Here is a 22962-nt window from a genome sequence, read left to right as displayed (position 1 = left end):
ATATGGGACTTACTATGGCACCCTACAGGTTAGGTTATGGAGCATTAAGAACTGTAGTAGGGATTAGACAAACAGGGGCTTCGACCCAAATGGCCCCCTCATCTTTATAGTGCACTATATAGGGAATAGGGGGCGATTTGAGACACATCCAGGGAGTCAACAGCCGCGCTGTAGACAGTCACCTCACCTCCATCGGTCTGTGTCATGAGACAGGCTGTTCACAACACCAGACAGCACTTCCTTTTCCTTCTCTTGGGCTTTTCCATCAAGGGGAATGGAGATCAAAAACACAGTACTGATCAGTTTCCCCTCGGTACAGGCCTGGGTACAGCATTTACCTGTCTGCTGAGGAGCAGCGTGTTTAGAGGTTTTCTGAGGGAGGGAGGTAGGTAGGTATGCGTAGACTGATCAGTGTGGATTTACACATCCCCCAATGTGTGTTTACCTTGCCTTGAGGTAGTGAACAGTCACCCCTTCCAGATAAACTCTTCATCAGCCTCTGCATCGGAGTCTTCCTCCTCTCTCCTGCACACGCAGCTCTGCGGTCTCCTAGTGATGATAGACAATAAACATCAAACATCTGCTCACAGCTACTGATTGAGTAGGGTGAGGTTTCCCCCAGACGCTGATTTGAGTCAGTTTTCCATTTCCCACTAACGGTTAAGATTTGAACTGGTGGAGGGGAAGCTGATCCTAGATCTAAACCTAGAGAAAACTTCACTCTACTGCAAATTCCTTACACTAATGGTTGCATTCCAGTTCATCTTATTTGCAGGGTGCTTAAATCATTGTTACACTTGTATAAATCGTGAGACACAAAACACTTCTCCGGTCTTGAGATATCAAGCGTCTCAGAGTAGGAGTGCTGATCTAGATCAGGTCCCCCCTGTCAATGTCATCTTATTCATTGTGATGTAAAAGGCTGAGAGGTTTGATACATATGGCCCCTGATCCATCTATGCAGCACAGCTGCAATGAAGACAACCTGAAATGCAACAGACATCTCTGCGAGTTTAGGAGATTAAAGATCTTTGCAAGATGGCTATTAGAGAAGTGCATGAGGATAGAAATCAAATTAACTATAGTCACCCGTACAAGAATATGAATGAAATGAACTTGATTTCCCTGGTGCACAAAAAATATAGAAATGTATTAAGTAGATTGGGCCAGTAGACTGGGTCATGGTGGCCAGTATGATGGGTCACCTCTTCATCTGGGTTCAGTAGGGTGACAATCACGTTGTTGACCGGACCCCAGTTCCTCTGGTTCTTCATGACCAGGTCACCTGGAGAGGCTTCTACGCCTGCCTCCGAACCCCAGATCTGACACACACAATCACAGTCCCACACGGTCAGCTGGCAACAATGCATTTATTAAATGTTATTTCAGTTTTGGAGATGAGGACCATCGTATATTGAGGCCTGATTAGTTTCCCCAATACGTACATGCGTATGTGAGTGTATTAGGTGCATGCGTGTACTCACAGTGAGGGTGTTGCCCCCAGCCAGTATGTAGGAAGGGGGATCTGGAAGAACAGTTCAGAGAGTCCAGGTGACTGCTCCTCACCACCCAGCCCCTAGTGGCTGCTCCTGGAACAGCAGATAAAAACAGCCAGGTCTTATTCATTAGGCATGTCCAATAAGGACAGCTTGTTCTGTTAAAAAAACATTTACAACGGTGAGCCCGAATGAATACGACCCAGATGAAATTCAGATTGGGGACAGCGGCACGTTCAGCTGGGCGTACTGGAGCAAAATGTTTTGCAATGGAAAACAATGGTCTCTTTTCTAAATTGACAAGTTCAAGTAGCACTTCCGGTTTAAAAACACATCCCAGATCTTTCACAGTTTCAGAGACTGGAATCCTTGTCAGGATACATTTGCATTGCAATGACACAAAACACAGGTTAGTAAACACAAAACACTGGACTTAAAGAGACTCAATGACACCCTATCCCTCATCTAGTACTCTACTGGTTAACCAGTGGCCTGGGTGACTTTAGACTCAAAGTAGTACACTAAGGAGAGACGTAGAGCTACAGATTCACTCAACACTTGATTGGTTGAAGCCAGGTGGTAGGTACTTCAAGATTGAATCCTTATTAAATGGTCAAACTGCCTTGTCCTTTTGTGATATTACAAGAAAGAAATTAAACACTTATTTCCATCTCTGACATCATCGCACTGCACGATAGAAGAACACAATATGTACTGCATTTCATAACCATGCTGCACGATAGAACACAATATGTACTGCATTTCATAACCATGCTGCACGATAGAAGAACACAATATGTACTGCATTTCATAACCATGCTGCACGATAGAACACAATGTGTACTGCATTTCATAACCATGCTGCACAATAGAACACAATATGTACTGCATTTCATAACCATGCTGCACGATAGAAGAGCACAATATGTACTGCATTTCATACCCATGCTGCACGATAGAAGAGCACAATATGTACTGCATTTCATAACCATGCTGCACGATATTGAGTTATTCTATGTACTGCATTTCATAACCATGCTGCACGATAGAAGAGCACAATATCTACTGCATTTCATAACCATGCTGCACGATAGAAGAGCACAATATGTACTGCATTTCATAACCATGCTGCACGATAGAAGAGCACAATATGTACTGCATTTCATAACCATGCTGCACGATAGAACACAATATGTACTGCATTTCATAACCATGCTGCACGATAGAGCACAATATGTACTGCATTTCATAACCATGCTGCACGATAGAAGAACACAATATGTACTGCATTTCATAACCATGCTGCACGATAGAAGAGCACAATATGTACTGCATTTCATAACCATGCTGCACGACACTCCTCAGCTCAGCAACAACAATAACAATGCTGTTGGGGCAGCCAGTGGCACAGTTTCCCCTACTGATTCCATCTTTAATTGGTCGGATTCCATCTTTAATTGGTCAGAGTGGGTGGTAAGTTCACAGACTCTCCTAATTGGTCAGAGTGGGTGGTAAGTTCACAGACTCTCCTAATTGGTCAGAGTGGGTGGTAAGTTCACAGACTCTCCTAATTGGTCAGAGTGGGTGGTAAGTTCACAGACTCTCCTAATTGGTCAGAGACAGGCAGTAGGTAGGTACCTTCTCAGAGTTGTTCTTCAGCATGACGTAGTTCCCCTTCAGGTCTATCTCCGACACCATCATGTGACTGTGGGCCTTGGCGTGCTGTGAGACCTTGTAGGCTGGCGAGGACCCCGTGCCACCTTCGTTCTTGCGTTTCTTCCCGCGGACAACTCGGCGGGCGCCATGTGCGTGTGTGCGTGCCACGGCACCATGCTGGGAGGGGCTCGGGGAGAGGTGGAGTCTGGAAACAAAGAACAACGTCAGGAAGATATTTGGGAAACCCTGGTTTCTCGGTTTTATCTACTGTTCTCACTAAATGTACCTTCCCCTATTCAAGACCACGACTACTTTGTCTTTTCTAATACTTCTAACCTTAACATGCATTTTGGATAATATATCTACATCACAATTTTGAATATACATATATATTTCCTACTGCCGTGTGGCTCAGATGGTAGAGCATGGCACATGCAACACCAGGGTTGTGGGTTCGATTCCCACAGAGGACCAGTACGAACAAATATGAAAATGTAAGCACTCACTACTGTAAGTCACTCTGGATAAGAGCTCTGCTAAATGACTAAAATGGAAATACCGTTTACTATGTTGTGTCCACCAATGACTATTCTGTAACCACTTCCTCTTCAAATCAGGGTTAAGAAGATGGTTTGTTGTTACTCCCTGATGAAGGCCAGTTTAAATAAAGGCTTTTTAACTAATGACATGAAGAGTGTCTTGGTCCTCTTAGTTTTTTATGTTTGGTGAAAGGACCTTGTGTGTGTGTGTGTGTGTGTGTGTGTGTGTGTGTGTGTGTGTGTGTGTGTGTGTGTGTGTGTGTGTGTGTGTGTGTGTGTGTGTGTGTGTGTGTGTGTGTGTGTGTGTGTGTGTGTGTGCGCCAGACCTGGTTTGAAATTAAGGTTGCCCCAAAGATTAGAAAAATTCAGAATAGATTTGCTTTACTCAGATTTGATTTAGATTTTCAAAACGTATTTGAACCAGGTCTGATGTGTACGTACCTCTGCTCCTCTCCCTCCAGCATCTTGCGGTAGGCGTTGATCTCCATGTCCAAGGCCAGCTTGACATCCAGCAGCTGCTCGTAGTCCTCCAGCTGGCTCTGCATCTGGGCCCGCATGGCCGACATCTCCTCGTCCTTGTGGCTCAGTCGCTGCTGCCACACCTCACGCTCCCGGTCCAGGGTCCGCTCCAGCTCCCGCACACGCCCCTCTAAGGCCCCGTTCTGAGGGGAGGAGACAGAGAGAGAAGAATCAGAGAGAAATAGGGGTTGTGAGAAAGTCATCCACACAGACAACTTTCAGACTCCCTGACACCAGTCAACATACAGTCATGGCCAAAAGTTTAAAGAACGACACCATTATTAATTTACACAAAGTTTGCTGCTTCAGTGTCTTTAGATATTTCTGTCAGATGTTACTATGGAATACTGAAATAGAATTACAAGCATTTCATAACTGTCAAAGGCTTTTATTGACAATTACATGAAGTTGATGCAAAGAGTCAATATTTGCAGTGTTGGCCCTTCATTTTCAAGACCTCTGCAATCAGCCCTGGCATGCTGTCAATTCATTTCTGGGCCACATCCTGACTGTTGGCAGCCCATTCTTGCATAATCAATGCCTGGAGTTAGTCAGAATGTGTGGGTTTTTGTTTGTCCACCCGCCTCTTGAGGATTGACCACAAGTTCTCACTGGGATTAAGGTCTGGGGAGTTTCCTGGCCATGGACCCAAAATATTGATGTTTTGTTCCCCGAGCCACTTAGTTATTACTTTTGCCTTATGGCAATGTGCTCCATCATGCTGGAAAAGGCATTATTCGTCACCAAACTGTTCCTGAATGGTTGGGAGAAGTTCCTCTCGGAGGATGTGTTGGTACCATTCTTTATTCATGCCTGTGTTCTTAGGCACAATCGTGAGTGAGTCCACTCCCTTGGATGAGAAGCAACCCCACACATGAATGGTCTCAGGATGCTTTACTGTTGGCATGACACAGGACTGATGGTAGCACTCACCTTGTCTTCTCCGGACAAGCTTTTTTCCGGATGCCCCAAACAATCGGAAAGGGATTCATCAGAGAAAATGACTTTACCCCAGTCCACAGCAGTCCAATCCCTGTACCCTTTGCAGAATATCAGTCTGTCCCTGATGTTTTTCCTGGAGGTGGCTTCTATGCTGCCCTTCTTGACACAAGGCCATCCTCCAAAAGTATTCGCCTCACTGTGCATGCAGACGCACTCACACCTGCCTGCTGCCATTCAAGCTCTGTACTGGTGGTGCCCCGATCCCTCAACTGAATCAACTTTAGGAGACGGTCCTGGAAGACTTTCTTAGGTGCCCTAAAGCCTTCTTCACAACAATTCAACCGCTCTCCTTGAAGTTCTTGATGATCCGATAAATGGTCGATTTAGGTGCAATCTTACTGGCAGCAATATCCTTATATGTGAAGCACTTTTTGTGCAAAGCAATGATGGCGACACGGGTTTCCTTGCAGGTAACCATGGTTGACAGAAGAAGAACAATGATTCCAAGCACCACCCTCCTTTTGAAGCTTCCAGTCAATTATTATTAAGTCAATCAGCATGACAGTGATCTCCAACCTTGTCCTCGTCAACACTCACACCTGTCTTAACGAGAGAATCACTGACATGATGTCAGCTGGTCCTTTTGTGGCAGGGCTGAAATGCAGTGGAAATGTTTTTTGGGGATTCAGTTCATTTGCATGGCAAAGAGAGACTTTGCAATTGATTGCAATTCATCTGACCACTCTTCATAACATTCTGGAGTATACGCAAATTGCCATCATCAAAACTTTTGGCCATGACTGTACATAGTGATCTCTAGTCTGTTGCTTTTCAGTCTGAAACCAGTCAAATGTTCCAGTACTATAATAAAGCCCTAGCAGCAGCCTGGTAGGTACCAGTTTCTGGAATGTCACTCAAGACACACCGCCGGGGTGAAGTGTTCCCTAGCTACAGATCTAGGATTAGCTTCACTTCCCCAATCTTAAGCATAACCATAGTGGGGGAAATGCAAACCTGACCCAAGATCAGCATCTATGGGTAACCTTAGCCCTACACACATACAGCAAGTACCTGTTTTTGGAAGTGATTGAGTTGTGAGGAGAGGGTCTCGATGCGGAGCTTGGTGGCAGACAGCTCCTCTCTGGTGGACGAGGCAAAGTCACTACTCTTCAGCGCCGTCTGATGGGCGTTATCCAGCTGTCAAAACACACACCCATGTTACATACACACCAAAGGAAAAGCAATGTGTTAATGTCATATGTTTTGACACGAGACTGAGCTACATTATATGTTTACCATAAGCCACAAATTTGAAGAAAGAAAAAGAAGGAAAAAACCCCCCAAAAAACATTTGGATTTACAGCAATGTTTCTAAATAACTTCATCATATGAGTGGAGATACCTAACATACCAGAGTCAACTGCATACATGTTGAATACTTGAGGTGAACTTGATTTGACCAGTACATAAGGTGGACTGGGTTTGCACTTTTGGGACAAGTCAGTTGGTTCCATTTTACAGAGCAAGCCAAATAAGGTGTATCTCAAGTGTTTGCTATTGGCTACAATATGAGGACACTTCTACCTAACATGGGCTGGACCGGTGAGAATACCTTGATCAGCTGGACAAAGCTCTCCCTAATCTGCACTGGCATCTTTCTCATTCCTCTGTTCTCTTCCGTCATCATGCACTCCTGCTCTAACAGTGTGCACGACACACACAGAGACTCCCTGACACACAGCTCTCTGAGAGAAACACATACAGTTATACACCAGCAACACACACGCAGTGCCAGTCAAAAGTTTGGACACCTATTCATTCAAGGGTTTTTCTTTATTTTTGACTGTTTTCTACATCAAAATAATGAAACACATATAGAAGCATTTAGTAACCAAAGAAAAGTGTTAAATCAAAATATATTTGATATTCTTCAAAGTAGCCACCTTATGGCTTGATGACAGCTTTGCACACTCTTGGCATTCTCTCACCCAGGTTTATTTGATTTTTTAACTAGGCAAGTCAGTGAAGAACAAATTCTTATTAACAATGACGGCCTACTTGTAAAGCCCCCCGGCCAAACCCTTCCCTAATCCAGACAACGCTGGGCCAATTGTGCACCGCCCTATGGGTCTCCCGATTACGGCTGGTTGTGATACAGCCCGGGATCGAACCCAGGTCTGTATTGATTCCTCTAGCACAACGATGTAATGCCTTAGACTGCTGCGCAACTCAGGACCAGCTTCATGAGGTAGTCACCAGGAATGCATTTTAATTAACAGGTGTGCCTTATTAAAAGTTCAAAAGTGGAATTGATTTCCTTCTTCATGCGTTTGAGCCAATCAGTTGTGTTGTGACATGGTAGGTTTGGTATACAGAAGATAGACTTATTTGGTAAGACCATATTATGGCAAGAACAGCTCAAATAAGCAAAGAGAAATGTCCATCATTACTTTAAGACATCAGTCGATGAGGAAAATTGAAAGAACTTTGAAAGTTTCTTCAAGTGCAGTCGCAAGAACCATCAAGCTCTTTGATGAAACTGGCTTTGATGAGGACCACCACAGGAATGGAAGACCCAGAGTTACCTCTACTGCAGAGGATGTCCATTACAGTTACCAGCCTCAAATTGCAGTCCAATGCTTCACAGAGTTCAAGAAACAGACACATCTCAACATCAACTGTTCAGAGGAAACTGCATGAATCAGACCTTCAAGGTAAAATTGCTGCAAAGAAACCACTACTAAAAGGACACCAATAATAAGAGACTTGCTTGGGCCAAGAAACAGGAGCAATGGACATTAGACCGCTGGAAATCTGTCCTTTGGTCTGAGGAGTCGAAATTTGAGATTTTGGGTTCCAACCGCAGAGTAGGTGAGCTGATGATTTCTGCATGTGTGGTTTCCACCGTGAAGCATGGAGGAGGAGCTGTGATGGTGCTTTTCTGGTGATACTGAAATTTATTTATAATTCAAGGCACACTTAACCAGCATGGCTACCACAGCATTCTGCAGTGATATGCCATCCCATCTGGTTTGCGCTTAGTGGAACTATCATTTGTTTTTCAACAGGACAATGACCCAACACACCTCTAGACTGTGTAAGGGCTATTTGACCAAGAAGGAGAGTGATGGTGTGCTGCATCAGGTGACCTGGCCTCCACAATTCCCCAATCAAATTGAGATGGTTTGGGATGAGTTGGACCACAGAGAGAAGGAAAAGTAGCCAACAAGTGCTCAGCATGTGGGAACTCCTTCAAGACTGTTGGAAAAGAATTCTAGGTGAAGCTGGTTGAGAGAATGCCAAGAGTGTGCAAAGCAGTCATCAAGCCAAAGGGTGGCTACTTTGAAGAATGTCAAATATATTTTGATTTGTTTAACACTTTTCTGGTTTCTACATAACCCCATGTGTGTTATTTCATAGTGTTGATGTCTTCACTATTATCCTACAATGTAGAAAATAGTACAAATAAAAGCTTTTGACTGGTACTGTACATACACACAAACCTCAACAGAATCCAAAATATACTGTGTCTGTAAAATGTACATAGGTTCAGAACTTTGTTAAACATCACAGCATAGTTGAAAAATACATGGCATATAGAACTGAATGGTCTTCAGATAGATGGGATGGGTTGAGGATTGCTGGGTGGGACTAAAACGATCTGCCCTTGAGCAAAGCACTTAACCCAAAAACAATACGCTGGAAGTAGAAGCCTAACTGTTGTTGTCCATTAGTTTACTCCAATTAGGGGAGGTAGGGCTAGGGGAGGTAGGGCTAGGGGAGGTAGGGCTAGGGGAGGTAGGGCTAGGGGAGGTAGGGCTAGGGGACGAGGCAGGGAGGCAGAGAGGGAGGGAGAGTGAGAGAGTGAGAGTGTGTACCTTGGCATTGAAATTCTTCTCCAGATCCTCTTTATACTGCTGGATTTGTCCGTCGTGCTCCTGCCGTAGCTGCTGCATGGCCTCGGCCAACTTACTCTCAAATTCTTTCTGTCTCCCAGAATCCACCTCCACCAGGCGACTCTCATGTCTGCTCCGGATCTCCCTGACCTCCTACACACACGCGTGCGTGCGCACACACACACAGACATGAACAGACACACACGTCTACCGCAGGAAGACGACATGGGTCATATTCCATTCTAACCCCTAGTCCTCTCCCAGACCCTATTCCCACCACCACCACCACCCATTCTACTCAACATGGAGGAAACGACATGGGTCACATTCCATTCTAACCGCTAGTCATCTCCCAGACCCTATTCCCACCACCACCACCACCACCACCCCCCCTTCTACTCAACATGGAGGAAACGACACGGGCCACATTCCATTCTAACCCCTAGTCCTCTCCCAGACCCTATTCCCACCACCACCCCCCCTTCTACTCAACATGGAGGAAACGACACGGGCCCATTCCATTCTAACCCCTAGTCCTCTCCCAGACCCTATTCCCACCACCACCACCACCACCACCCCCCCTTCTACTCAACATGGAGGAAACGACACGGGCCACATTCCATTCTAACCCCTAGTCCTCTCCCAGACCCTATTCCCACCACCACCACCACCACCCATTCTACTCAACATGGAGGAAACGACATGGGTCACATTCCATTCTAACCCCTAGTCCTCTCCCAGACCCTATTCCCACCACCACCACCACCCATTCTACTCAACATGGAGAAAACGACATGGGCCACATTCCATTCTAACCCCTAGTCCTCTCCCAGACCCTATTCCCACCACCACCACCCCTTCTACTCAACATGGAGGAAACGACATGGGCCACATTCCATTCTAACCCCTAGTCCTCTCCCAGACCCTACCACCACCCCTTCTACTCAACATGGAGGAAACGACATGGGCCACATTCCATTCTAACCCCTAGTCCTCTCCCAGACCCTATTCCCACCACCACCACCCCTTCTACTCAACATGGAGGAAACGACATGGGCCACATTCCATTCTAACCCCTAGTCCTCTCCCAGACCCTATTCCCACCACCACCACCACCCCTTCTACTCAACATGGAGGAAACGACATGGGCCACATTCCATTCTAACCCCTAGTCCTCTCCCAGACCCTATTCCCACCACCACCCCTTCTACTCAACATGGAGGAAACGACATGGGCCACATTCCATTCTAACCCCTAGTCCTCTCCCAGACCCTATTCCCACCACCACCACCCCTTCTACTTAACATGGAGGAAACGACATGGGTCACATTCCATTCTAACCCCTAGTCCTCTCCCAGACCCTATTCCCACAACCACCACCACCCCTTCTACTCAACATGGAGGAAACTACATGGGCCACATTCCATTCTAACCCCTAGTCCTCTCCCAGACCCTATTCCCACCACCCCTTCTACTCAACATGGAGGAAATGACATGGGCTACATTCCATTCTAACCCCTAGTCCTCTCCCAGACCCTATTCCCACAACCACCACCCCTTCTACTCAACATGGAAGAAACGACATGGGCCACATTCCATTCTAACCCCTAGTCCTCTCCCAGACCCTATTCCCACCACCACCACCACCCATTCTACTCAACATGGAGGAAACGACATGGGTCACATTCCATTCTAACCCCTAGTCCTCTCCCAGACCCTATTCCCACCACCACCACCACCACCCATTCTACTCAACATGGAGAAAACGACATGGGCCACATTCCATTCTAACCCCTAGTCCTCTCCCAGACCCTATTCCCACCACCACCACCACCACCCCTTCTACTCAACATGGAGGAAACGACATGGGCCACATTCCATTCTAACCCCTAGTCCTCTCCCAGACCCTATTCCCACCACCACCACCCCTTCTACTCAACATGGAAGAAACGACATGGGCCACATTCCATTCTAACCCCTAGTCCTCTCCCAAAACCTATTCCCACAACAACCACCCCTTCTACTCAACATGGAGGAAACGACATGGGCCACATTCCATTCTAACCCCTAGTCCTCTCCCAGACCCTATTCCCACAACCACCCCTTCTACTCAACATGGAGGAAACTACATGGGCCACATTCTATTCTAACCCCTAGTCCTCTCCCAGACCCTATTCCCACCACCACCACCACCCCTTCTACTCAACATGGAGGAAACGACATGGGCCACATTCCATTCTAACCCCTAGTCCTCTCCCAAAACCTATTCCCACAACAACCACCCCTTCTACTCAACATGGAGGAAACGACATGGGCCACATTCCATTCTAACCCCTAGTTCTCTCCCAGACCCTATTCCCACCACCCCTTCTACTCAACATGGAGGAAATGACATGGGCTACATTCCATTCTAACCCCTAGTCCTCTCCCAGACCCTATTCCCACAACCACCACCCCTTCTACTCAACATGGAAGAAACGACATGGGCCACATTCCATTCTAACCCCTAGTCCTCTCCCAGACCCTATTCCCACCACCACCACCCCTTCTACTCAACATGGAGGAAACGACATGGGCCACATTCCATTCTAACCCCTAGTCCTCTCCCAGACCCTATTCCCACCACCCCTTCTACTCAACATGGAATAAACGACATGGGCCACATTCCATTCTAACCCCTAGTCCTCTCCCAGACCCTATTCCCACCACCACCACCACCCCTTCTACTCAACATGGAAGAAACGACATGGGCCACATTCCATTCTAACCCCTAGTCCTCTTCCAGACCCTATTCCCACCACCACCACCCCTTCTACTCAACATGGAGGAAACGACATGGGCCACATTCCATTCTAACCCCTAGTCCTCTCCCAGACCCTATTCCCACCACCACCACCCCTTCTACTCAACATGGAGGAAACGACATGGGCCACATTCCATTCTAACCCCTAGTCCTCTCCCAGACCCTATTCCCACCACCACCACCCCTTCTACTCAACATGGAGGAAACAACATGGGCCACATTCCATTCTAACCCCTAGTCCTCTCCCAGACCCTATTTCCACCACCACCACCCCTTCTACTCAACATGGAGGAAACGACATGGGCCACATTCCATTCTAACCCCTAGTCCTCTCCCAGACCCTATTTCCACCACCCCTTCTACTCAACATGGAGGAAACGACATGGGCCACATTCCATTCTAACCCCTAGTCCTCTCCCAGACCCTATTCCCACAACCACCACCACCCCTTCTACTCAACATGGAGGAAACGACATGGGCCACATTCCATTCTAACCCCTAGTCCTCTCCCAGACCCTATTCCCACCACCACCACCCCTTCTACTCAACATGGAGGAAACGACATGGCCCACATTCCATTTTAATCCCCAGCTCTTAACCATTTCTTCTCACCCTCCTACCCCTAGCCACTTCATTAACCCCTTCCCTCCTGCATGCTGTGGATACCCCACACCTCCTAGAAAGACAGGCAGAGACAACATTGAGTTTGATATCTTACTATTATTTGTATTTGTAAATAGTTACCCACTTCAACAACCAATCAATCTGACTTCTGTGTCGCTTCTGTGGTAATAGTGGGCCTTTCTTATGCAGCAGTTACTGCAGTATGTCCAGTTTCAAGTGTGTGTGTTACCTGTTCGTCAATGTGTCTCTGGAACTCCAGCTGTTCCCGTAGCGTCTGCACCTGGTTCTCCAGGTCCACCCTCCTCAACATCTCAGAGTTCAGCTGGGTCTTAGTCTCCGCCAGCCCACACTCCAACTGAGACAAGGAGTCAAAGAGATCACCTTTTGCATTCGAGGACTTAACATTTAGCCAAAACGAAGCAACTCCCCTCATAAATGACCTAGCCACGTCTCATAACAGCCCATAAGCGTCTTCTCAGTAGATGCTCGCAAGCTAATGTTAGCCACCCTACACTAGTACCAGCTTAAACCTATGGCAAATAAAACTAGTTAGCTTTAGACTATTTAAAAAAACATGATAACATGAGAATCAAAAGGTTGAATCAGCGCATCTCTAGGCAGAATATACTTTGTTTTGTCTGATGCTGTTTAATGCCTTTTGCGTTGTCAACCACTCCTTCTCAGAGCTGCGTTCACAGCCGACACAGAACCTGATGCATAACACTGTCAAAATGCTGCAAAAACATCTATGTGGTGTTGGTTTAATTGTATTTAACTTTAAACAAAACATTAAATTAACCTCACTAGAAGGCCTATAGATCGCAGTCTAGTCCTTACATTGGCCACCTGGGCCTGTAGGTCAGTTACATCATCCGCCTGTCTTCTGTTATCTGCCAGTTGATTGGCCAGCTCTGCGTCTTTAGAGTTGAGGACCGCCTCCAAGTTCCTCCACTGACCCATGGCCATGTTACACTCTGCTTCCTTCTTCTGGTTCCTGGTAGGATGAAAAAGAGAGGACAGGTGGTTACCATGGATCCTGGAAGGAGGAGAGCAGAGAGAAGACAGGTGGTTTCTATAGTTTCTGGAAGGAGGAGAGCAGAGAAAATACAGGTGGTTACTATGGTTCCAGGAAGGAGGCAAAAGTGATAGAAAGAAGTGAGAAAGAAGTGAGAGGTCAGGGAGGTTAGTATGATTCCTGGAAGGAGTGAAGAGATGACAAGAGACGAGAAGATATGGCTTCCAATGTTCCTGGTGGGAGGAAAAGAGATCACATTTCAATTTGAGTAATTTAGCAGAGGCTCTTATCCAGAGTGACTTACAGGAGCATTTTGGGTTAAGTGCTTTACTCAAGGGCAGATCGACACATTTTTCATTTAGTCAGTTCGGGATACGAACTGGCAACCTTTCATGACTACAGAATTCAGGAGGTTAGCCAACTATGGTGTTACAGGGACTACCTGTTAGTGGGACTAGGTCCCCATCTAGTGGCCTTCATGTATATTGCACCTAGAGTATGTGACGTTGCATTGTTGTCTATCCATCCTAACGTTCTGTTCTGAACATGACTGAAGTTAAAGCGCAAATGAATGCAAGAACCAACTTCTCTGGTTGAAATGTGGCATTAGTCAAACATGTATTCCAGTGTCAAAATTGACAAAAAAAGTGTAAGTGTGATAATTTTGGGCATAAAATCAGTATTATTCCAAAACAAAGTAGTGGGATATTTGTCTAACGAGTTCGTCACGACTTATTTGGGGTTGGGTTTTGATTTCGATCATGCCCACTATAAAGGGATTGTAGCGCCTATGGCGAATTGTCATGCACTGAGAAACAGCTGTGCAGACTGCGCTCTGTCTAATCATACCGAAGAACACGTACAGTTAGAGACTTGCACCTCGGACTTGTTTACATAAGCCAACACATTGCCAAATGGTGGAGTTGGTTTTGCATGGCGCCAGGGACCGATGCCCCGGGTGGGTGGAGATATCACATTAAGAACCAATGGAATGGTCTAAAATGAGCAAACTCTGCCTACCTGGGGGCACCGGGCCAAGCAAAATTAACTTGACCATTATTATGTTGAAAGAAAACTTAGCCCAGAAGCCCTTTATGAAGTGGCCACTTGCTGAGGTGTTTGATAGGGATCACTATAGTCTACCTAGTGGTTGACTTGGACTGAAATAGGTGCCGGTAGCCTACTCCTTTTGGGTGCAGGTACTGTTTATATTTAGGTGCAGGAACTCCAATAATACTTTGGAGCTAATATTCTATTTGAGGTGCAGGAACTCAAGCAGTTGACCTCTTGCCCAAGTCAAGCAGTCTGAGAATTGACTGGAGATGATGTGTGCACTTGTATCCCAACTGCCACTTGTCAATATTCCAACATTCTGAACCCAGTAGTGAGCATCTTGTATCCCAACTGCCACTTGTCAATATTCCAACATTCTGAACCCAGTAGTGAGCATCTTGTATCCCAACTGCCACTTGTCAATATTCCAACATTCTGAACCCAGTAGTGAGCATCTTGTATCCCAACTGCCACTTGTCAATATTCCAACATTCTGAACCCAGTAGTGAGCATCTTCTATCCCAACTGCCACTTGTCAATATTCCAACATTCTGAACCCAGTAGTGAGCATCTTGTATCCCAACTGCCACTTGTCAATATTCCAACATTCTGAACCCAGTAGTGAGCATCTTGTATCCCAACTGCCACTTGTCAATATTCCAACATTCTGAACCCAGTAGTGAGCATCTTCTATCCCAACTGCCACTTGTCAATATTCCAACATTCTGAACCCAGTAGTGAGCATCTTGTATCCCAACTGCCACTTGTCAATATTCCAACATTCTGAACCCAGTAGTGAGCATCTTGTATCCCAACTGCCACTTGTCAATATTCCAACATTTTGAACCCAGTAGTGAGCATCTTGTATCCCAACTGCCACTTGTCAGTATTCCAACATTCTGAACCCAGTAGTGAGCATCTTGTATCCCAACTGCCACTTGTCAATATTCCAACATTTTGAACCCAGTAGTGAGCATCTTGTATCCCAACTGCCACTTGTCAGTATTCCAACATTCTGAGCCCAGTAGTGAGCATCTTGTATCCAGCCAGGACTTGCTTTGATATTTAATTTTCCTTTACTTAACTAGGCAAGTCAGTTAAGAACAAATTCTTATTATCAATGACGGCCTAGGAACAGTGGGTTAACTGCCTTGTTCAGGGGCAGAACAAAATATTTTTTTATACCTTGTCAGCTCGGGATTCGATCTTGCAACCTTTCGGTTACTAGTCCAACACTCTAACCACTAGAATACCTGCCGCTTTACATGATTCACTATGAAACAGTGCCAAAAAGACGCATACTAATAGAGAGAAAGTTTTAAAAACCACAACGGCACCGAGGCACACACGTCACAACCGCCAGTGATTTGATAGGCTGATTTATCTAACATGGCTTTCCTGCTCAATGTGCCTGCTAGCTAGCTTCATTGACAAACACAGATGGAACTTAGCCTGCTAGTGATTTTGAGCTCTGATAAAGAGCATGTAGCTTATGCTTTATTTACAATTGTTGGTCAGCTTGCTGATTAAGGTTGGAACGAATCAGTCCTGTGCAGCTGTTGTTTATTCATGTTCTGTATGATGTCATGTTCTGTGTGGACCCCAGGAAGAGTAGCTGCTGCTTTTGCAAAAGTGAAATGGGGATCCAAATAAAATACCAAACAAATAGCTCCGTGTGTGCAGCAGCAGACAGGATATTCATCTGCATTCCAATGCTAGTTTTAATGCACATTTTTGAACTTGAGAAATACTGCACCAAACACCTAGCTAGGATGTAAAAATTGCACAACAAAAATGTCCTCTACAAAAAACGTCAAAATTAAATACAGATTTCTTGATTCATCGTCGATCAATTGTGACTATTTTGGGGAGGTGGTAAGCTAGTGGCTCTGTTGATATGGTGTGTCAAAAGCGACAAGTGAAAAAGAAAGAAAATATTTCAGAGAAAAACAGCTCCCTTGGACCTTTTAAGAAAAAAAAGATTTCAGTCTTGCTGGTGTGGTTCGATGTGGGCGTGGTTCGATGTGGGCGTGGTTCGATGTGGGCGTGGTTCGATGTGGGCGTGGTTCGATGTGGGCGTGGTTCGATGTGGGCGTGGTATCAAACCACACCCCCAAGACTGACATCTCATTTTTCTTTAACATTTTAAAAAAAAGGTCCACATGTGCCATTTTTACCTCAATATCAAATCATTTTTGACACATTTTATTTGAAAACAGTAATATATATATATATATATATTTAAAATAGCTTCTTAGCAAAGAGCAATTTCTCAAGCAAGAATTTTGCTAAGACTGTCAGAGTGGTCTGAATGGGGAGGGGAAAACTGACAACTATCTGTTATTGGCAGAGAGGCTTGGAACTCTTTCTGATTGGTCTATTAACTAATTCACAGCATGGTGATGTAACCACGGCCAAAACCCTCATCCCACCAAAAACAGGCTGACATTTCAGATGGTCATTCAAACAGCTTTTACACAGCTTTTACACCAAAAGTACATTCTACGTACACCCATACGTAGAATGTATGCACACATGACTGTAAGTCGCTTTGGATAAAAGCGTCTGCTAAATGGCATATATATATATTTTTTATCATTTTCACAAATTCACAGTATTAGTCCAACCTCAGTGTGAAAATGTATATAAAACTCAGGAAAAATCACATTTGACTGCATTAGGCCTTTAAATGAGCAACAGAAAAACAAAGGGAATCACTGAGTTCAGTCGCCCTTTAAATCTTAGCTCCGACTCTTTGCCATTATTACTACACAAACACCTGGTGGGAGGAAAAGGGATGACAGAAGACAGGTGGTTACTATGGTTACTTGTAGGGTAAGATTGAGATGACAGAAGTTTGATGGTTACTATGGTTCCTGTTAGGATAGAATAGAGATGACAGAAGTCTGATGGTTACCATGGTTCCTGTTAGGATAGAATAATAATAATAATAATAATAATAATAATATATGCCATTTAGCAGACGCTTTTATCCAAAGCGACTTACAGTCATGTGTGCATACATTCTACGATAACAACATTAGACCATTAGACCATAACAACATTAGACCATAACAACATTAGACCATTAGACCATAACAGCATTAGACCATTAGATCATAACAACATTAGATCATAACAACATTAGATCATAACAACATTAGACCATTAGACCATAACAACATTAGACCATAACAACATTAGACCATAACAACATTAGACCATTAGATCATAACAACATTAGACCATTAGACCATAACAACATTAGACAATTAGATCATAACAACATTAGATCGTAACAACATTAGATCATAACAGCATTAGACCATTAGATCATAACAGCATTAGACCATTAAACCATAACAACATTAGACCATAACAACATTAGACCATAACAACATTAGACCATAACAACATTAGATCATAACAACATTAGACCATTAGACCATAACAACATTAGACCATTAGACCATAACAACATTAGATCATAACAACATTAGACCATAACAACATTAGACCATAACAACATTAGACCATTAGACCATAACACCATTAGACCATAACACCATTAGACCATTAGACCATAACAACATTAGACCATAACAACATTAGACCATTAGATCATAACAACATTAGACCATAACAACATTAGAACATAACAACATTAGACCATAACAACATTAGACCATAACAACATTAGACCATTAGACCATAACAACATTAGACCATAACAACATTAGACCATTAGACCATAACAACATTAGACCATTAGACCATAACAACATTAGACCATTAGACCATAACAACATTAGACCATTAGATCATAACAACATTAGACCATAACAACATTAGACCATTAGACCATAACAACATTAGACCATTAGACCATAACAACATTAGAACATAACAACATTAGAACATAACAACATTAGACCATAACAACATTAGACCATTAGAACATTAGACCATTAGACCATAACAACATTAGACCATTAGACCATAACAACATTAGAACATAACAACATTAGACCATAACAATATTAGACCATTAGACCACAACAACATTAGACCATAACAACATTAGACCATAACAACATTAGACCATAACAACATTAGACCATTAGACCATTAGATCATAACAACATTAGACCATTAGACCATAACAACATTAGACCATTAGATCATAACAACATTAGACCATAACACCATTAGACCATAACAACATTAGACCATTAGACCATAACAACATTAGACCATTAGATCATAACAACATTAGACCATAACACCATTAGACCATAACAACATTAGACCATTAGACCATAACAACATTAGACCATTAGACCATTAGATCATAACAACATTAGATCAATAGAATAGAGATGACAGAAGTCTGATGGTTACTATGGTTCCTGTTAGGATAGAATAGAGATGACAGAAGTCTGATGGTTACTATGGTTCCTGTTAGGATAGAATAGAGATGACAGAAGTCTGATGGTTACTATGGTTCCTGTTAGGATAGAATAGAGATGACAGAAGTCTGATGGTTACTATGGTTCCTGTTAGGATATAATAGAGATCACAGAAGTCAAGTGCTTATGCGCTTCACTTCCTGAAGGGAGTGATTTTAGAGATCGTTTTTTATTCTGGGTATAATTCAATTGTTACTTTAATTGTGGATGTTAATACACGGCATATGGTTCTATTGATATTAGGCTACTATTATGATATTAGGTTACTATTATGATATTAGGTTACTATTATGATATTGTGGTTATTTAAACAAGAGAAAGCAGGATAATAATAACAGGAGGATATTCTCATGCTTCTTATTAGGAAAGAAAGATGACAAACCAAATCTGAGGTCTCTTCCTCAAAAAGTCATCACTACTATCTGTAGATCATATCTTGCAAAGACAAACAATATGATCATAAATGGGGAACCCCATACTCCAAGAGTGTCTAAGGGGAGTTGGGATATGCAAAAACACTTAACAATTCACACGTGTATAATACACAGTTATACATGGGTCAAATAGGACAAATAAGCACCCACCTAATTAGTATTATTTAAATGGAGAATGAGATTGTTTAATTAATGATAAAGGCTAAACATTGATTTTTGAAGAATTTGACTTAGAAATGCATCATTAGCTTAGTTCAACTTTCGTACCCTATCCCAAAATATAAACTTTTTACTGCAACAATTTAGGCCTAATTGCAAACTAACACTTTATGCTATGTTTTTATTTTTATGGATCTCAACACTCAATGACAACAGCGCCAATACACAGGACAAACATAGATTGGTTTGTATGTTATTATATCTAACGTTACCTGGCTTGTAGGTTGCTATGCTCTTCAGAAAGATGACCCATCTCTATCTGCAGCCGGGCCCTGTCGTTAGCCAGCACGTCCAAGCTCTTCCTCGCGTCGGCCAACTCGGTCTCGTACAGCCGCCGAACGTTGGCCGTCTCCCGGGTCGTGGACTCCTCTTTCTCCTCCAGGAGAAGCAGCATTGAGGACTTGTCATTCTCCAGCTGGCGGACCCGCTCTATGTAGGCGGCCAGGCGGTCGTTCAGGTGGCTAAGCTCCTCTTTCTCCTGGCTTCGGGAGAGCCGGGTTGGGCTGGTGCTGGACGGGCCGGGGCCGCTTCGTCGGGAGGAGCGAGTTGAGCGACTGGTTGAGGTAACTGAAGCCATGGCGCGTTCTCATGTGACTGCACGCGCTGGGTTTGGGATGAGTTTGCACCAATAATTTATGTATACAACTAGATGACTTTTAGGGGGCGCTGTGTTGAAGCCACCGTGCCTCCATCTTGGCACTCCCCCAACGTTGTAAAACATTTAGGAAGCTATAGATATGCATGTATTAATGTCTACATTCGTTTTTTGCCACATTCATTATATTACATACAGCTTAATACATACGTTTACATTACTATTATGTGAGCTAAACATACAAATAAAACACGACAAAAAATATATAAACATTAGAAGTAAAACAAGTATACTTTTTAGAGATAGCTAATGTTACTGTCCCCAACATTACAAAATAAGTACTTAAATACATGTAATTTTGTCCTTGAAACAATTAATTGAAATACTGTAGAATTCCATTCATTCCTGTGGAAGACTGCTCCTACTAGGGGGTGAACTCTCAATGGCCAATAGATAGAATTACATTCCAGGATGTTATAAATTATTGGTTTGCACTGAGTTCTTCTTCTTCTTCTTCTTCTTCTTCTTCTTCTTCTTCTTCTTCTTCTTCTTCTTCTTCTTCTTCTTCTTCTTCTTCTTCTTCTTCTTCTTCTTCTTCTTCTTCTTCTTCTTCTTCTTCTTCTTCTTCTTCTGCTTCTTTGGTATAATGCTGGTCCGCAAACAAACGTTTGAGGTGAATGCTGACACCTACTGTGCTGGAGGTGGTGGCGCAGAGGAATTGAGAATAAATGAATAATCAGTGTATGTTATAAATAAATGGAGGGCATCCGTAGAATTACGTGGAATACGCAGGTACGTGTAAAGCCTATCAATGACAAAAGAAACGTGCATTACACGTGTTAGAGATTTCACATGACATCCCTACACAATGAAATGTTCTAAGAGTGCGGAGGTGCCATTACTAGAAACAATACTGTAATCATCTGATTGTGAATTTTAAGGCCATTGGTCCATTTTAATTAATTGTTTGTTTGCTCAGATTAGTTGCAGGAGTGGCTCTGGAAAATGCACCAATTCAGTTCGATTAAATGTTTGCTACGTTCTGGAACAGACTCATTCGTATGTTTGCTCCATTTGGTGGGTGTGGCTTGATGCAACGAGTGATGTATTTAATTAAAGGGCAGTGATGCATTTTGAACCCACAAACCAACCCCTCCTATTTGTTCAACTGTCATTCAGAACAGCACCATTTCCGTTTAATTGAACGTTGCAGTATGTTTTTTCGTACTGGACGCAGCCCTAACCCCCTGTAGCACCTACTTTCATTAAGGGGATTCGATTAATCTGGCCGGGCGCCCGGGATGGCGTGTTGTGTATCGAGTGAAAGTTGATTGCATTAGTTTTGGAACTGAGCTGCCTCCTGGGCGTGAGCCAGGCGCCCCGTTCTAATCCCACGGTGAAGTCGTCTAAAAAAAGTGGAATAATTATGAGTAGGATTCTGTGTTTTCACATGCAAAAGTGATTTGTTTTGATAAAAATGCTCTACGTGCCTTCCCAATGAAAACTAGTTTTAAAAAATCAAACGTATATTTTATGGAAAAAATATGTTGTATGTTTCTGGAAGATGCACCATGCTGCCTTCATTTTGACATCATGGCCGATCGGCGCAGAATACTGCTCCATTTGAGAAAGGCGCTCCCCCCTCACCGCTTTTCCCCGTTCAAGTCATGTCCAGTCTCTGTGTTCTGTTAATGTGTTAATTGTAAGTAGGCCTATCCTGAATACAACTTGTGTTTGGTAATTGTGCGGACATGGAGACAGCCAGCGAAGGTATTTATTGTGTAATTGTGCAAAAGCGTAATTATTTAGACGCCACTGTCGGATGGTTGTAACCAACGATTATTCATTATATTGACAACATAGTTGAGTGACCACTCTAACGCATGTCCTCAAAGATGGAAGGCAGGCGAGATCAGGTGGGACCATTCTAGCCAATGAGAGGGCAGATATGTGTGTGAACAACGGGCACAACTCTAATATAAAATGTTTTTTTCAAAGTTGCCGAAATTCCACATGCGTCCACTTATATCAGTGCATTCGTCACAACCTAACCATGATAACCATGACGAAACTTTTATTCGATCAAAGAAGCCTCATGTAGCAAATTAGCAATTGCATTTTTTGCTGACCAAATCGGACCCTCTCATTGACCTCCTTTGTGGACATATTTTGGGCGGAGTAAACCATCTTGCCTCTTTCTCTCTCTTGTAACAAATGCAAAAATCTGACTAGAACATTGTAACAACCACAGGTTTTATGATAGGGCAGGATCAATGGAGACCACACCTGGATGCTGGTAATGGAATCACACAACACAGGATTATCACAAAATATATATTTTATTACAAATATGTTTAAAATAGTAGATAAGCTGTAGGGGCCGGTGGGCTTAAAATGGCAGGTTCAGTGGGTTCAATACAAAAGGCTAATATAATAATTTCAGTGTAACATGTGATATTCAATTCTTCAGTAATGTAGCTTAGGCACAGCAAATGTCAAGATATCAAGTTCAGCAGAGCAAACTTCACACAACAGGTCTTGTAAGGTAGGGGCCTATTTCCAAAAGGGGCTCAATGTTGTAAACACTGAAAGTGCTTCATGCAATAAATAATCAAGCACTTGTACAATATAAATACATGAAATATGTCCCATCTGATTACTGTCATTTGTCACAGCTCTCAAACTCTCCTGACTAAACCTGC

At 43.6% G+C, this 22962-nt stretch overlaps 1 protein-coding gene and 1 long non-coding RNA gene across 2 annotated transcripts; both read right to left on the bottom strand.

The window, feature by feature from the left end:
• Positions 1-510: 510 nt before the first annotated feature.
• LOC124035522 lies at positions 511-1536 on the bottom strand. Its single transcript, XR_006838749.1, has 3 exons — positions 1485-1536; positions 1206-1322; positions 511-549 (listed from the first exon to the last, which is right to left on the bottom strand). It is a non-coding gene; the product is annotated as an uncharacterized LOC124035522 (long non-coding RNA).
• A 26-nt stretch (positions 1537-1562) lies between these two features.
• On the bottom strand, positions 1563-20822 carry LOC124035520 (lamin-L(III)-like). The gene is made up of 8 exons (XM_046348981.1): positions 19878-20822; positions 13313-13469; positions 12705-12830; positions 9031-9201; positions 6224-6349; positions 4133-4353; positions 3135-3357; positions 1563-1589 (listed from the first exon to the last, which is right to left on the bottom strand). Exons 1-8 carry the CDS (start codon positions 20240-20242, stop codon positions 1563-1565), a joined length of 1416 nt encoding a protein of 471 aa, XP_046204937.1. The 5' UTR covers positions 20243-20822.
• Between the last annotated feature and the right edge of the window lie 2140 nt (positions 20823-22962).

The sequence above is a fragment of the Oncorhynchus gorbuscha genome, linkage group LG05, assembly GCF_021184085.1.
Source record: "Oncorhynchus gorbuscha isolate QuinsamMale2020 ecotype Even-year linkage group LG05, OgorEven_v1.0, whole genome shotgun sequence".
Taxonomy (NCBI): Eukaryota; Metazoa; Chordata; class Actinopteri; order Salmoniformes; family Salmonidae; genus Oncorhynchus; species Oncorhynchus gorbuscha.
The sequence above is the reverse complement of the archived record's forward strand: the minus strand, read 5'-3'. Positions and strand labels throughout refer to the sequence as shown.

Excerpts from the sequence above, each read along its gene's own strand:
- LOC124035520 (XM_046348981.1), bottom strand. The coding sequence starts at position 20,242 with ATGGCTTCAGTTACCTCAACCAGTCGCTCAACTCGCTCCTCCCGACGA. Across the intron at positions 6,350-9,030 it reads AGAAGAATTTCAATGCCAAG|CTGGATAACGCCCATCAGAC; the intron begins GTACACACTCTC and ends GTGTTTTGACAG. Across the intron at positions 1,590-3,134 it reads TGAAGAACAACTCTGAGAAG|GAGCAGCCACTAGGGGCTGG; the intron begins GTACCTACCTAC and ends CTGCTGTTCCAG.